At 43.6% G+C, this 14,273-nt stretch overlaps 1 protein-coding gene across 6 annotated transcripts in view; it reads left to right on the forward strand.

Moving 5' to 3' along the window:
* The first annotated feature begins 502 nt into the window (after nt 1–502).
* LOC139406624 (centrosome-associated protein 350-like) overlaps nt 503–14,273 on the forward strand; it is a 39,299-nt gene continuing 25,528 nt past the window's right edge. For 3 of the 6 annotated variants that reach the window (XM_071149422.1, XM_071149427.1, XM_071149426.1), the window contains exons 1-9: nt 503–850; nt 6,298–6,341; nt 6,492–6,606; nt 6,769–6,940; nt 7,237–7,802; nt 7,904–7,990; nt 9,998–10,111; nt 11,335–11,451; nt 13,548–14,212. In XM_071149422.1, coding sequence (XP_071005523.1) covers nt 6,555–6,606; nt 6,769–6,940; nt 7,237–7,802; nt 7,904–7,990; nt 9,998–10,111; nt 11,335–11,451; nt 13,548–14,212 — 1,773 coding nt within the window. In that variant the 5' untranslated portion in view covers nt 503–850; nt 6,298–6,341; nt 6,492–6,554. Of the gene's footprint in view, nt 851–1,816; nt 2,197–6,297; nt 6,342–6,491; nt 6,607–6,768; nt 6,941–7,236; nt 7,803–7,903; nt 7,991–9,997; nt 10,112–11,334; nt 11,452–13,547; nt 14,213–14,273 lie in introns of those variants that run through there. The other 3 variants (XM_071149423.1, XM_071149425.1, XM_071149428.1) reach the window with 3 other exon arrangements.

Here is a 14,273-nt window from a genome sequence, read left to right on the forward strand (position 1 = left end):
CGGAAAAATTTACAAACAGAAAACCACATTTTCGTACCCTACAAAAACTGTTAAATGCTCTACTAACAAAAAAGCTGTTAGAATTGTAAGTATATATGCATGTCCCTTAAGGTCCTTGTGTAATTGTAATGTGATATTGTACCCCCTAGCTCGATTGTCTATTGTTTGTAATCTATGTATGCTTGTGTTCCCTCATGTGCTTTATGTATTGATTTGTTGTTAATAAAAAAAATTACATAAAAAAAAAATGTCTAAACTCCGCCTGTTTCTACAATTTCAGATTTTAAACCTACCCCTAACCTTAATCACACTGCTAACCTTATGCCTAACCTTAATTTAAAGCTAAATAAATTATATATTGCCAATTTCTATTTTGTGTCTGCAGTAACTAGTGACGCAACCCCTCTGGACTCCACCCACTGAAGACGGCTCCAGCAAGGATTTGAATAACTTAACCTGTGGCTCCAGTCTTGTTTTGTGAAGTCACGTTTCCACCTCCCGCGAGTTTACACGTCACCAGTTTCCTGTTGTTATTTTGTCAATGGTGGACAGTCTAACTAACTCATAAATGTCGGGGAATATCAACACTGTAACCAGGAAAAGACGGGAAGGCGGTTAGCTATTTATTGATAGAAGCTAAACTCACCAAACTCACCAAGCCTGTGGCATTGACAAGAGGCGGCAGCTAATTAGCTTAATAGCTGGCAAAAAACTGACAGTAGGCTAGCTACTGTAGCAGTAGCAGCGGCCTTGGTCGGTTTTGGAAAAGTTGCCTGATTTTATGTCCATCATCAAGAAATTACCATCATCACGAGCTATGGACATCTAGTTTGGAGCGTCACCCGGACCGGTATGTAGCCACGATTGGCATATTTTAGAAGTTGTGCAAAATTACATCTAAACGAAGCCCCAAACTATCGTTATAGCGTTCTAACTACAACGTTAACTAATATTACGCCACTTGTTAGCGAACCTTGCGTTAGTAAAGTTTGATAGCTAGCTAGCTAACTGTGTTAGCCTGCTGTCACTTTCAGCTAGAAACAGGGGATGTTTGCTTGCTAATGTTATCAAGCCCATAGCCCACAGCACAAGCATCCCCATAGTTACCGAAGAGTTATGATTAAATATAACATGTTCTATACTATATGTCATGTAAGTCCCCGATTGGCAAATAATTAGTTAGGTAACGTTAACTTACGTTAACTAGCTACAATTAGTAAACTAGCTAGGCTAACTAACTATTCACTTAGATGACTAATAATGTGATGTAGTTGTTCAGCGGCTTCACTGCAAGTATATTGTATGTTTTTAATATTCAATAAAAAACTGGATAGTAAGTTTTTCTAGATTAGTTACAAATGATCACCTCTCCTTTGCAGTGTCAATGAGAACTACTTGCAGCCGACCGATGTTGTGCTTCAAACTGTAATACGCGACAGTTAATGTGAATAATTATTCACCAAATGTATCGTGGAGTTGGGTTTAATCGCCTACTAGCTAACTAACCAAGTTGATTTAACTTTGTTGGGAGCCACACCTCAGTTGTTCTGCTTTTGTTGAAAATTATTTGGCAGATTTATAGTAGTAACTGTTTATGACAATGTATTTTAAAATGTAAAGTTAATAACACTGAAACTGTAGCTTGTAGCTGTCATTTTACACTTAGTTTGTGGCTGTCACTGGGTTTTCAGCCAGACTGTCAAAAGTGGTTGCTGCGAGTAGATGGGCTGTAGGCTGGATCTTGAATATTAAAACACCATTTGAAATAGTCATCCATGCCAGCCTGAGCTGTTGTTTATTACATAGAGAACCTATTAAACCTAATTATGTCGTTTATTATGAGTAAACTGCAGTGACATGAGAGGAATGCATGGAGTGTGAAATATGAGATTCCAGAAGGCCATGGACATTATCAGAATTCCCGATATGCCCTCAGATGAACCATCACAGGCAAAGCGTCAATACAGGACTAAGATTGAATCCTAGAACACCGGCTCTGACGCTCGTCGGATGTGACAGGGCTTGCAAACTATTACGGACTACAAAGGGAAAACCTGCCTCAAACTGCCCAGTGACGCGAGACTACCAGACGAGCTAAATGCCTTTTATGCTTGCTTCGTGGCAAGCAACACTGCAGCATGGATGAGAGCACCAGCTGTTCCGGACTACTGTGTGATCATGCTCTCCGTAGCCGATGTGAGTAAGACCTTTAAACAGATTCAACATTCACAAAGCTGCAGGGCCAGACAGATTACCAGGTCATGTACTAAAATCATGTGCGGACCAACTGGTAAGTGTTTTCACTGACATTTTCAACCTCTCCCAAATCGAGTCTGTAATACCTACATGTTTCAAGCAGACCACCATAGTCCCTGTACCCAAGAAAGCGAAGGTAAAATGCCTCAATAACTACCGCCCTGTAGCATTCACATCGGTAGCCGTGAAGTGCTTCGAGGCTGGTTGTGGCTCACATCAACACCATCCCGGAAACTCTGGACCCACTCCAATTCGCATACCATCCCAACAGATCCACAGTTGACATAATCTCAATCTCATTCCACACTGCTCTTTTCCACCTGGACAAAAGGAACCCCTATGTGAGAATGCTGTTCATTGACTACAGCTCAGCATTCAACACCATTGTGCCCACAAAGCTTATCACTAATCTAAGGGCCCTGGGACTAAACACCTCCCTCTGCAACTGGATCCTGGACTTCCTGACGGGCCGCCCCCAGGTGGTTAAGGTTCGCAACATCTGCCATGCTGATCCTCAACACTGGGGCCCCTCAGTTGTGCGTGCTTAGTCCCCTCCTGTACTCCTTGTTCACCCAAGACTGCGTGGCCAAGCACGACTCCAACATCATCATTAAGTTTGCTGACGACACAAGTGTTAGGCTTAATCACTGACAACGATGAGACAGCCTACAGGGAGGAGGTCAGATATGGACAATGACCTCTCCCTCAACGTGAGCAAGTCAAAGGAGAGGGGGTTGAACAGGCCCCCATTAACATTGACGTGGCTGTAGTGGAGCGGGTCGAGAGCTTCAAGTTCCTTGGTGTCCATATCACCAACAAACTAACATGGTCCAAGCACACCAAGACAGTTGTGAAGAGGGCACGACAACACCTTTTCCCCTTCAGGAGACTGAAAAGTTTTAGCATGGGTCCCCTGATCCTCAAAAAGTTCTACAGCTGCACCATCGAGAGCATCCTGACCGGTTACATCACCGCCTGGTATGGCAACTGTTCGGGTTTCGACTGTAGGGTGCTACGGAGGGTAGTGCGTACGACCCAGTACTTCACTGGGGCCAAGCTTCCTGCCATCCAGGACCTATATACTATACGGTGTCAGAAGAAGGCTCAAAAAATTGTCAGACTCTAGTCACCCAAGTCATAGACTGTTCTCTCTGCTACCACATGGCAAGCAGTACCGGAGTGCCAAGTCTAGGTCCAAAAAGCTCCTTAACAGTTTCTACCCCCAAGCCATAAAACTGCTGAACAATTAATCAAATGGCCGGCCACCTGTATATTTACATTGACACCCCCTCCTTTGTTTTAACTCTGCTGCTACTCGCTGTTTATCTGTGCGTAGTCACTTTATCCCTACCTAGATGTACTAATGACCTCAACTAACCTGTACCACCGCACATTGACTCGTTACTGGTCCTCCCTGTATATAGCCTCGTTATTGTTATTTGTTACTTTTTATTTTATTTTTTACTTTATTTCTTGAACTGCGTTGTTGGTTAAGGGCTTGTAAGTACGCATTTCACAGTAAGGGCTGCACCTGTTGTATTCGGCGCATGTGACATACAATTGTGATTTTGATTAATTTAAGCAATTTCAACATTGGAGGGAAATGCATTGCTTCTACTGTCACTCTACGTGAAGACTTTGTGTGATAAATAATACACCCAAAGTCATGTATTTTTCTTTCCTATGTTCCTGTCCCGTCATAAGGAAACCTTGTTAGGTATTTGCTGTAGAACCGGTTGGAATGGACATAGAACAGCTCTTTAAATGGAAGTGCAACAGCTCTTGAGTCAGCAGTCTGTCATTAATGATACATTGGTTATTTATTTCCTTCATACATCCATACGTATGTATAATCAATCCTGTTTTGAACCTCTGCAGATGCTGGGTAAGAGGTGCTTGTCCCAGTCACTTAGATTCTTTGCCTGCCTGCAAGTAGCAATAATGCAGTGTTTGGCTTCAATGTGTGTCTGCTCAGGTGGTTTGAACTCTGTTTTCCTGGATAGATGGCAGCATAAACGTACTGCTGCTGACATTAGGTTCCTATTTCTCACATACAATGCCTTCAGAAAGTATTCAGACCTCTTGACGTTTTACACGTTTTGTTAGGTTACAGCCTTATTCTAAAATTGATTAAATTGTTTTTCCCCCCTCATCAATTTATACCCAAAGCAAAAAAACATTTTATTTTTTTATGTGAAATTATTACATTTACATAAGTATTCAGACCCTTTGATCAGTACTTTTTTGAAGTACCTTTGGCAGCGATTACAGCATTGAGTCTTGGATATGACCCTACAAGCTTGGCACACCTGTACTTGGGGAGTTTCTCCCATTGTTCTCTGCAGATCCTCTCAAGCTCTGTCAGGTTGGATGGGGAGTGTTGCTGCATGGCTATTTTCAGGTCTCTCCAGAGATATACAATTGGGTTCAAGTTTGGGATCTGGCTGGGCCACTCGAGGACATTGAGACTTGTCCCAAAGCCACTTCTGCTTTGTCTTGGCTGTGTGCTTAGGGTCATTGTCCTGTTGGAAAGTGAACCTTCTCCCCAGTCTGTGGTCCTGAGCACTCTGGAGCATGTTTTCATCAAGGATCTTTCAGTACTTTGCTCCATTCGTCTTTCCCCTCAATCCTGACTAGTCTCCCATTCCCTGCCACTGAAAAACATCCCCCACAGCATGATCCTGCAACCACCATGCTTCACCGTAGGTATGTTGCCAAGTTTCCTCCAGATGTGACGCTTGGCGCTCAGGCCAGAGTTCAATATTGGTTTCATCAGACCAGAGACTCTTTTTTTCTCATGGTCTGAGAGTCTTTAGGTGCCTTTTGGCAAACTCCAAACAGGCTGTTGCGCTTTTTACTGAGGAGTGGCTTCAGTCTGGCCACTCTACCATAAAGGCCTGATTGGTGGAGTGCTGTAGAGATGGTTGTCCTTCTGGAAGATTCTCCCATCTCCACAGAGGAGCTCTGTCAGAGTGACCATCGGGTTCTTGGTTACCCCTGAGCAAAACCCTTCTCCCGCGATTGCTCAGTTTGGCCGGGCGGCCAGCTCTAGGAAGAGTCTTGGTGCTTCCAAATATCTTCCATTTAAGAATGATGGTGGCCACTGTGTTCTTGGGGACCTTCAATGCTGCAGACATTTTTTTGGTCCCCTTCTCCAGATCTGTGCCTCGACACAATCCTGTCTCGGAGCTCTGCGGACAATTCCTTCGACCTCATGGCTGGATTTTTGCTCTGACATGCACTGTCAACTCTACAACGTTTATATAGTCAGGTGTGTGCCTTTCCAAGTAATGTCCAATCAATTGAATTTACCATAGGTGGACTCCAAGTTTTAGTTGCATCTCAAGGATGATCAATGGGAACAGGATGCACCTGAGCTCAATTTCGAGTCTCATAGCAAAGGGCCTGAATACTTATGTAAATTGCTGATTTTTATTTAATTTAGTCAATTTTAGGATAAGGCTGTAATGTGGTCTGAATACTTTCCCAAAGGCACTGTACAGCCACACTGAACCTTAGCAATTTTAATAAAATAAACTTTTCTAATTGAAGGTGAACAGGAGTGATGTGGAGCTCCAAGCGGAATGAGCCACCCCTGACTGTCCCGGCGCAGACTACTGGGCAGGACAGCTTCTTAATGTCTGATGCAATTTTTTTGATTAAGCCTTTATTTAACTAGGCAAGTAAAGTTAAGAACAAAATCTTATTTACAATAATTGACCTACACCGGCCAAACCCGGATGACGCTGGGCCAATTGTGCGCTGCCCTATGGGACTCCCAATCACGGCCGGTTGTAATACAGCCTGGATTTGAACCAGGGTGTCTGTAGTGACGCCTCAAGCACTGAGGTGCAGTGCCTTACCCGACTGCGCCACTCGGGAGCCCATTCTTCAACATTCTGTCTGTCACACTGAAGGAATAAGGATGTGGGATACCTCTACAAGTTACCTCGAATGTCTCTATGGGGCTGCAAAGGCTTTGTTTGCCTTTTTGTGTTGCTGATTTTTTAAATTATTTTTTTAATGCCTTTCTCTCCCCAGAGCTGTCAGCTGCATGGAAAAGTCTGAATCAGACCAAAGCTGCTGTAAGTAAACCCATATTAACAATGTTGTTTCACAGTTTTTCTATTTTTATAGACTCCCCACTTAATGCAATGACACATGCATGGGCTGTGGTATTTGAGTTTTTGTTCTGCATTCTTTGTCTGAGTCAGGCACTTTTGTTTTCCTTGCAGTTGCAGCACATTGAGAACCACCTGGAGGCTTCTCCTGGCTCTGGAGTTCTGCTGGATTCCGTCATGGATACAAAGAAAAGCTCTGGGGGCGTTACCAGGAAAGTGAGCCGCAGAGGTGAGGTACACAATGATATATCTCATCCTTGTGAGCCATGGTTACTATTTACAGAACAAGGTTCTCAAACTGGACTTAGCAGCAGGCATCGTCATTACTTTGTGTTGTTTTGCATTGCAAGGTTACTTTGCAGGAATTCTAACCCTATCTCTCCTGACTCAGATGGGCGGCGCACAGAGGACTGCTCCCAGGCAGGCGGAACCTCCAAGTCCAGAAGGAGGAGTCATCGGAGCCCAGACAAGAGCTCCCGCAGCCCCCTGAGGAACACCACACAGGACAGCAACGTCCACAGGAACAACTGTGTTGAGTTTAAAGAGCCTCTGACCTCTTATAGGTATGCACTGTTAATGAGATGTAAAAACATTTTAAGTGTATTTCTACCATGTTTACTAATGTATGCTGAGGTTGTGCGACGATACAGTGCAAAAGGTTGTGTTTTTAGTCCCTGACCTACCCTATAAGTCCTGCAGTCAGAGATGGTCGTTAAGTCGCTACTTTTACAGCCACATGTACATGTGTAGGTCTTTGCACATAAGGCTGCCATTCAAAGCCATGTGATCTTGACACATCCCATTCAAATAGCCTGAATGCTTAAGTGACCCCCCCCCCCCCCCCCCCCCCCCCCCCCAGGGAAGCAACCCCAACACCCCCCCTGACCTCCTCCCAGAGTCTGCAGTCGGAGGATGCCACCCCCCCTCCCCCGGACTCCTGTCTCAGCCAGCTGGTCTACCAGAGCGACACGCGAGACCAGCAGACTCGCGGAGACCTGGACAGCACACACTCGTCTGCTCTGGACAGCACTGTGGTGCGCTACCTCAACCACTGTCCCACGCTGGAAGCCCTGCGGCCCCCAGGCCACACTGCTACAGCCAGAGACGCTAACAAGGAGGGGGGCCCGGAGCACAGGCCCAAAGCACACACCCTGGAGGGCCCGGCCCCACCCCCAGCAGAGACTGTTTCCTCAAGCCCTGGTTCGGCCTCCCAGAGGCTGGAGAACCTGAGGCGGAGGAAGCCTGACGACAAGCTGGAGAAGCTGAAGGAGACGATCCGCAGACAGAGAGAGCACCTGGAGGCTGCTGACAGAGACAGGCTGCTGGAGCAGCCTGTGGGCATCAGTGGAGCTGTGGAGACCACCACCGTACCCACGGCTAAGATACGCAAAGTGGCAGCCGCACCTCCGGCACCTATATACAAAGGTAAAGCCCACTGGATAGAGAAAGTTGGTCTCCAATTGCACTGGATGTGAAAATCTGATTACATCATTCCTTCAAACCAAACAGTAATTTGTTCTTATCAGGTTTCAACAGGAGTGAGACCAAGATCTGCACTCCTGATGGTAAAGTGTGGCGAGAGATCTACAGAGACCTGTCTCGCCAGCTTTCAGGTGAGCACTGAGTGGTAGATGACCAATCAAAGGACACACCCTATGCTATTAGCTATGCTTACATAATGACCCCTGCAGTTAACAGGTGTTATTAACAGATGTGGGGAGTGACTGAAAGGACTGTGGAGATGAACTGCCAGCTCATCACCGCTCAATAGAATCAATGGGCTGTTGACGTCATAGTGGATTTACAATGGAAAAGGGCATCAGATGGACAGCATAGTCCAGAGGTGCTCAAGTACTATTTGAGAAGATCTGATCACACAAATTTCATGGTGGCACAGGTCTGAAGGGATATTGTTGTTTAGTGGCATAATAACAAACCCCCACCTCGCAACCCATGCGATCCCTTGTTCACACCTTTTGTTGGCGGAGAATTTTTAGCAGTTTTAATGCTCATTTCCTGCAATTGTACACATTTTCCCATGTATTACGTGTTTCTATGATACAGGGGTCAAAGCTTCCCCCAAAATAACTTGCTCGCTGTGGTAGAACATTTATTTTGATTGGCGATTTTGTGCATTTATCAAAATCCCATCAGACCCATCAGCCTGATTTTCGAATGTGTCATGTAAACAAGATTATTAGGGAAATCGTAAACGTTTAAATCAAACTATTATATTAATCTGCTATTCACAATAATAGTATTATTGTGTGCTGGTAATGTTCCACTTGGTCAGTCACCGGGATCGTCTCGTAAACACCAGAACTGCTGCCAGAACTTTGTCAGAGCCTACTACTTAATGTAGTGGTACTTAATCGTCAGACCTAGACCCTATCACACTGAATGACCCAAGATGTCCGACAATCGTTTACAACCTAAGGATTTGACCACGTGAATATGAACATTTTGTCTGATACGGCAAAATCGTGGCAAAAGACAGCTAAAATCGTAGTCTGCAAAGTCTTTAAGTGTTTTTCTTTTCAAGCCACATAAGTCTAATCTTTGGGATGGAAGAATGCTTTGTTTTACTTGAACTACTAAAACCGGATATAAAGTATGTAGAAAAGATGATGGACCTATATAATCTTTGAGAACTAACAATTCTGAGAACTGAATTCGAGACCATTTATTTTATGTTTGAGCATAACAACACAGCATTAGCCATGGCAAAATGCATAGAATTGCAGGAAATTAACTTTAAAACTGCAAAATCTTCTCGGCTCCATGCAGAATAAGTGGAAACACATGAAATTTGCTTTAAAATTGCAACATTTTCTCTCCGCTCCATGGAGAAATCTGTAGAATTGCAAGAAATTGGCAAAAAAAAAGTAAAACAAATTTCTCTACAACGCCAAGATGGAGGCCTCTAAAATATTATTGTCCAGGGCCATTCAGATTAGATGACCAGACCTATTGCCACTCCCAATACCTAAACTCCCAGTTTGATCTGGGAAAAAAACTAATACTAGGCTATAAATATATTTGATGTTCAGATTTCAAGCTCCTGTGCTTAAATACTGCTCTGCCGTTCAAACTGCCCTGGAAATGAGATGGCATAAAATACGCTCCAGTATTTTCAGAAAGACTAAGAGCTATTTTACCTATCCCAGTCAACTGTTTCCTTCAATAAATAAAGCAACTGGCCTATTTCGGACAAGAATGATTTTGAGAGAAAACATTTCCACCAAAGAAATGTGTCCTCTAAATTTAGGATAACTTGATGAATGTGGTGAGGTTTTTGCTGCAGTAGAATTTCCAGGCATTTTGCCACAACCGCAGCACTGCTTGCTTCCCTACCATTTTGTATGACTGTTTGAAGAAACATTTTTGTATTTTCTTTGTCCTCTCTGCTGATTCCTGGGCTTCCTCACATGTTTTCATGCCAAAGTTATCTGCTGCGTCCTCTTATACTGATACATTCCACCAGCTTCATATTCAATTGCTTTGTTTTGCATTCAGATGTCTTTCAGGAAGGTAGCAACTTTTTTGAAATTTGATAGTTCTGTTATTTTTCCCTCTTTTGTGTTCAAACTGTCATGTCATATCCTTTCTCCCCGTCTTAGAGAGCACCAAGCCCAAGCAGCGACCCACAGAGAAGGCTAAGGAAAGGAAGCCGTCCAAGCCTGTGAGGAAAATCCATAAATCAGCTTCTGTTCCCCACCCGGAAACCAAGCTAGGTTGGATCTCTTTTCATTTTTCCCCGTCTTTCTCTCTCTCGCTTTTTATTTGTCTCTCGTGCTTACTCATCCTGGGTCTATGCGTTCAATAGAAGATGTGGAAGCTCCTCCAATATTGTGCGTGTAGGTGATAATTCATCACAAAGCCCAGGGGTCTTTCACAAACAGGGGGAATCTCCTCATTTGTTTTGGTTCATTAGTTACTGTGCAGCACGCACACTGAACCTGAGCAGGCGTATCACAGTGAATACATCTGGAAGGCGTGTACCACAAGGCCTTAACTGTGTGCTATTAAACAGGCCTCTGTTTGTCAGTGGCACCATTTAAGTCACTTATCACCCTGAAATCTAGGATCAAGTTCAGCTCCTTTACCAAACAGGAACAGCTGCTGGCCTAACGTCAGCCCCTGCTTTGTAGAGCAAATCGGTAGGCTATATTATTCAAAGTAATGGAAGAATTGAGAAATGGTAATGTTCCATTTGTTGAAAATGAATCCAGCAGCACTGTGCTTTGTGTTAGATCCCTTGAGTTCACTGCAGTGCTGACACCTTTTATGAAGGAAGTTTTTTTTTAAATATTTTCAAAGTTGGTTATGCAGATGGTGCATAATTGACCCATACTCATTAAATTTGCATAATGCAGCTCTAAAATAATTTATCTCCAAAGACTTCATAGTAGAGCGAGACGACATCATTATGTCTCTTGTGTGCACGTGAGTATCACTTCAGTAAAACAGCATTAGGTTTTATTTGACACATTTTCAAGGGGCAATAAGCTGTTGAAACATCAATTTCTGGACATAGAAATGAATTATATGTACCAATTAAATCTTGAAGGATATAACTTATAAATGCCTCATGAGTTCAACTGTTGTACCCCATCATAACCCAAATAAAAGCTAGTTTTACTCCAATGTTTGTAACTATGTAAATGTAAACAAACACTGTTTAGCCTCAAAACACAGTTAACTGTCATTTTGATATCATAGATGGCTAGTCCTTGCATCCATAGCCCTGTCTATTACTGAGTGGCAAAAATTTCAGGTATATCCCTCAGCTTTTTACCAAAACAGAGCAGGGTTGACCACTTTGTTTCAATGAAGGATTCTAAGTTGAAAGTCTTTGCTTTCTGATAAACAGTCCTGCCATAAGTCATTACTGCTGAACTCTACAGCGACCATGACCTTTCTGTGTGTTTTCGTGGTGTGCTCCCTGTTACTGCAGTGATCAGCACCACGTCATGGCGGGAGGGCCAGAAGCTGGTGAAGATGGTACTGGGCCCTGCTCCACGTCTACCTCAAGAGCAAAGGCCAGAGCCCACAGACAGACTGGCCAGGACAGGTGGGTTGGGAGACATACAGTGCCTTTGGAAAGTATTCAGACCCCTTGACTTTTTCTACATTTTGTTACATTACAGCTTTATTCAGAATAAATAATAAAGAATCCTCAGCAATCTACACATTATCCCATAATGACAAAGCAAAAACAGGTTTTTAGAAATTATTGCATAGTTATTAAACATAAACAGAGCTTATTTACGTACGTTTTCAGACCCTTTGCTATGAGATTCCAAATTAAGCTCAGGTGCACCCTGTTTCCATTGATAATCCTTGAGATGTTTCTACAAAGTACTGAGTAATGGGTCTGAATACTTAGGTATATGTGATATTTCAGTTTATTTTTAAATGTGCAACATTTTCTAAACCTGTTTTTGCTTTGTCATTATGGGGTATTGTGTGTAGATTGATGGGAAAACCCCTTAATTTAATCAATTTTAGAATAAGGCTGTAACGTAACAAAGTGGAAAAGGTCAAGGGGTCTGAATACTTTCTTTAGGCACTATCCACTACCCTCACCCATCTCTGCTCTACTTGGCCTTCTCTCCTCTATCCCTCTCACCCCCTCCACTCCCCCTCCACTTAATCACACAATAATGTGTACGGCTACATGCACACAATAATGAGATTGTTGTGGATAGTCAGATTCATATAATAGTTTGATTAAAATGTTTACATGCTATGCAAGAAGAACGATTCCCCTAATAATCATGTTTACATGGACACCTAATGGCACTCTCATAAATGCAGAAAATTGCATTTGTGTTACTGTATATGTGGTGTTCATGTTTTTTTTTGTTTATTGCATGTTAAAAGGCGTACAGTGCACGGCTAAAGGAATATCAATAAATAAAGAGTTGGTCGTCTCTTCTAGCACAGGCAGTCTCCCTACATTAGCCAACTTTGGCTGTCAGTGACCGGAATGAATTAAGATTGACTAGCCGTTTCTGACTGACTGCGCAATTCAGCATGGTCTGGTTTCCATGGGTTGTGCTGGTGGTAGACTCATATCTGGGGGTGGGGGTGAAGCATGAGGCTGCTTAAAGGGTTGTACTGCCAGTCTCTTTTTTTTTTTTACTGATATATTCATTTCTGCATTGTTGGGGTTAGACTTTGCAAGAAAGGCATTTCACTGTACTTCTGCAAGTGACATTGAAACTTGAACTCCACACAGAACATTTACTTAAACAATTGTAGATGTGTTATCTGGATATAGCTACTAGGGCTGTCAAACCATTACAAACATTTATCAAGTTAATCGCATGGTTTTCTGTAGTTGACTGCGATTAATCTCAAATTTATTGAAGATGTTTCAGTTAAAACGCATCACATTGGGTTGTAGGAATAATTTAATTTGACTATAGGGGAAGAAAACACAAAATAGACTATTTAAGACAATTGAATAATGACAGATCAGTCAAGTCTTGAGTTCATGTAAAATATCATACAGCTATTAGATCTAGCCTAGACTACTTCTTATCCATGTTCTTCAACATGAACTAGTTACAAGCTGTTACTACAAGAATTGGGATAATTTTATCATATCTTTTGACCTGAGGACTATTAACAAAAACATAGCTAAATTGAATGGCTGTTCTGTTTTTAAAATCGGAGTTTAATCTAGAGGCATTCTGCCATTACATTCTAAACATTCTCGTTTGGCTAGCTAGCTAACGTTAGCATAACAAGCTAGCTACTTCTGTGCAAATTAAGTGTCTGCCGTTATTTATAGAAACGCCTGAGAAAGTGTATGGTTGAACTTTCTGTAAGTTTTCTTTCAGAATTGTTGCTCAAAGCTGCGTGTATAGTTGTTTTAGCACTACAAGAGAGGCAGACCGCTCTGTTGCTGCTGTTGGTAGCAGCTGTTAGTAGACCAACAGCACAGTGTTCCGCTTAAAGGGTCTGTGAGGAAACAGACTTTGCTGACAAAAATGAAATGCGTAGCAAAGATTGCAGTTTAATTGTAACGCTTTAACTCTGACAGCCCTAATAGCTACCACAATTTTCCCCCTAATCATGCACACAAAACACATGTTCCTTTCAATTCACAATAACATTTAGTCACAAATCAATACGATACCCCTTGCAATTTTTTTCCAGCATCCCATCCTCGGTCAAATTCGGATCCCTGTCCGGAGCTGAATCGTCGGTCCAGACCCAGCAGCTCAGAGAGACCCTGCAGCCGGGACAGGACCACCCAGCCCACCCCAGACCCTTTCTCTGCAGGCCCAGACGAGGACAGGGCCCTCAACACAGATCTCCTGTCTGTAGATATCCGGGGCATCCTGGACGACCTGCAGCTGGAGCACAGAGCAGAGGAGCGAGCTCCACCCAGGATGGGTTCAGTGTCCGGGGCCAGAACCACAGCATGGACGGCTGGTTGCTCATCCTTACGGGGCTCCCGCAGTGCCAGCCCCACCAAGCGCAACAAGCCAGAGCCATCAGAACCAGGGCCCAAGAAGAGGCACTACGACGCCGACTCAGTGCGCCAGTACATCACCCGGCAACAAGAGGAGCGTAAAAGACGTCTAGTGGAGGAGCGAAGGGCCCAGAGGGAGGAGGCGGAGAGCAGGAGCCAACGTCTTCAGGAGCTATATAGGAAGCAGAGAGCGGGGGTAGCCAATAAGGGCCCTGCGGTATTGGAGAGTTCAGTACAGAAACGCCTGCAGGAGACCTACACCAAACTACTACTGGAACAGGCTGAGTTAGAAGAGGAGCCTCTGCCTTACCAGACTCAGCCAGTCTCTACCACAGTCATCCACCAGGTAAAGGCATAGTTGAAGCCCTCACTGTCCCCTTACTCACATGGCAAGCTTTAGTGAAAAT

Source organism: Oncorhynchus clarkii, chromosome 4, assembly GCF_045791955.1.
Source record: "Oncorhynchus clarkii lewisi isolate Uvic-CL-2024 chromosome 4, UVic_Ocla_1.0, whole genome shotgun sequence".
Classification (NCBI taxonomy): Eukaryota; Metazoa; Chordata; class Actinopteri; order Salmoniformes; family Salmonidae; genus Oncorhynchus; species Oncorhynchus clarkii.